The 1,299-nt window shown below is 55.0% G+C and overlaps 1 protein-coding gene across 1 annotated transcript; it reads left to right on the top strand.

Annotated features, from left to right (window-relative positions):
- The first annotated feature begins 388 nt into the window (after positions 1-388).
- On the top strand, positions 389-1,081 carry LOC101519588 (ret finger protein-like 4B). The gene has a single exon (XM_004580496.2). It carries the CDS (start codon positions 389-391, stop codon positions 1,079-1,081), a length of 693 nt encoding a protein of 230 aa, XP_004580553.2.
- The last annotated feature ends 218 nt before the right edge of the window (positions 1,082-1,299 follow it).

Here is a 1,299-nt window from a genome sequence, read left to right as displayed (position 1 = left end):
CCCAGGTAACTTGGTCATTTTTGAGCAGAAGCATCCCAGACGATGGCACGCCGTGAATCTGGAGTGAGCTGAGGAATTGCTTGTATGCCCCTTTCTCAGTGTTCCATTTTTTCCCCTTTTTCCTTTATTTAGAAGCATCCGGATCACAGAAGAGCAGCTTGTGCAAGAAGGGCTCCAGGTTGCTTGTAGGAGCTGAGAGCAACAGGTCGTGTGGAGCTAGTCCCCTGACACTTGGGAAGCCTCAGCCTGCGAAGCCTCATCAGGAATCATGGCCCAAAGGCTGAAAGATGAGAGCACCTGTTCCATCTGCCTCCAGATATTCACAGATCCCGTGTATCTCTCGTGCTCCCACAGTTTCTGTTGGCATTGCCTTGAGCAGTTGCCGTCAATGAGTGAGGACAGGGGGATAGAGTGCCCCACGTGTAAGGCAGTCAGCCAGAGGGCTCCATTACGTGAAGTGCAGCTGGAACAGATCAGCCTTTGCTTGAAGCAGCACTGGGGTCTAATAAAGACAGAACTGCTTATCTCGGATGAGATGCGGAGCATGTGGGAGGATGTGCGCCTAGACCCAGGCACAGCCCACTCGCTGCTGCTGCTCTCCAGTGATCTGAAGAGTGTGCGGTATGGCACAATGTGCCACAACACGGAGCCAGATGCCTGCAGAGTCACTCAGCTGGTCAGCGTGCTGGGCAGCCCCTCCTTCTCCAGGGGCTGCCATTACTGGGAGGTGGAAGTAGGAGAAGGCCATGAGTGGGCGCTGGGCGTGTGCCGGGACTCTGTGGATAGACAGTGCAAGGGTGATGTATCTTGTGAGCAAGGCTTCTGGATCATCAGCAAGCAGGCGGGAGAGATCCGTGCCCACTCCCTCCAGCCACGTATCCTGCGTGCCAGCCCTGGCCTGCACCGCGTGGGAATCTTCGTGAATGTGGAATTGGAAGTGGTCAAGTTTTTCGACGCTGCCAATAATTCCTACCTCTACATGTACAAATCTGTGCCCTCTTGTGAGCCTCTGCGTCCCTTCTTCTCTCCAGGACCCCCCAGGGAAGGGGCCACGGCTGTCCCTTTGCGCATCTGCCAATGAAACGCAGCCCTGGCTGGAAGTGCCTGGCTCAGGAGAACCAGGAGCAGACAAGGCGCTGGACTCTTGACATAAGCGAGGCTGGCATGGGGCGGGGATGTCACTTTCTAGAATGCTCCTAGCTCAGAGCCGGGTATGCATTTCCTCATGGATTGTGTAGCTTCCTCACTTACCAGTGCTCTTTGGCCACTTTGGATGCAAGGAATTTGGTCATGATGAGA

Source organism: Ochotona princeps, chromosome 1 (assembly GCF_030435755.1).
Source record: "Ochotona princeps isolate mOchPri1 chromosome 1, mOchPri1.hap1, whole genome shotgun sequence".
NCBI classification, from domain to species: Eukaryota; Metazoa; Chordata; class Mammalia; order Lagomorpha; family Ochotonidae; genus Ochotona; species Ochotona princeps.
Note: the sequence above shows the minus strand (reverse complement) of the source record. Positions and strands in the feature narration are given on the sequence as shown.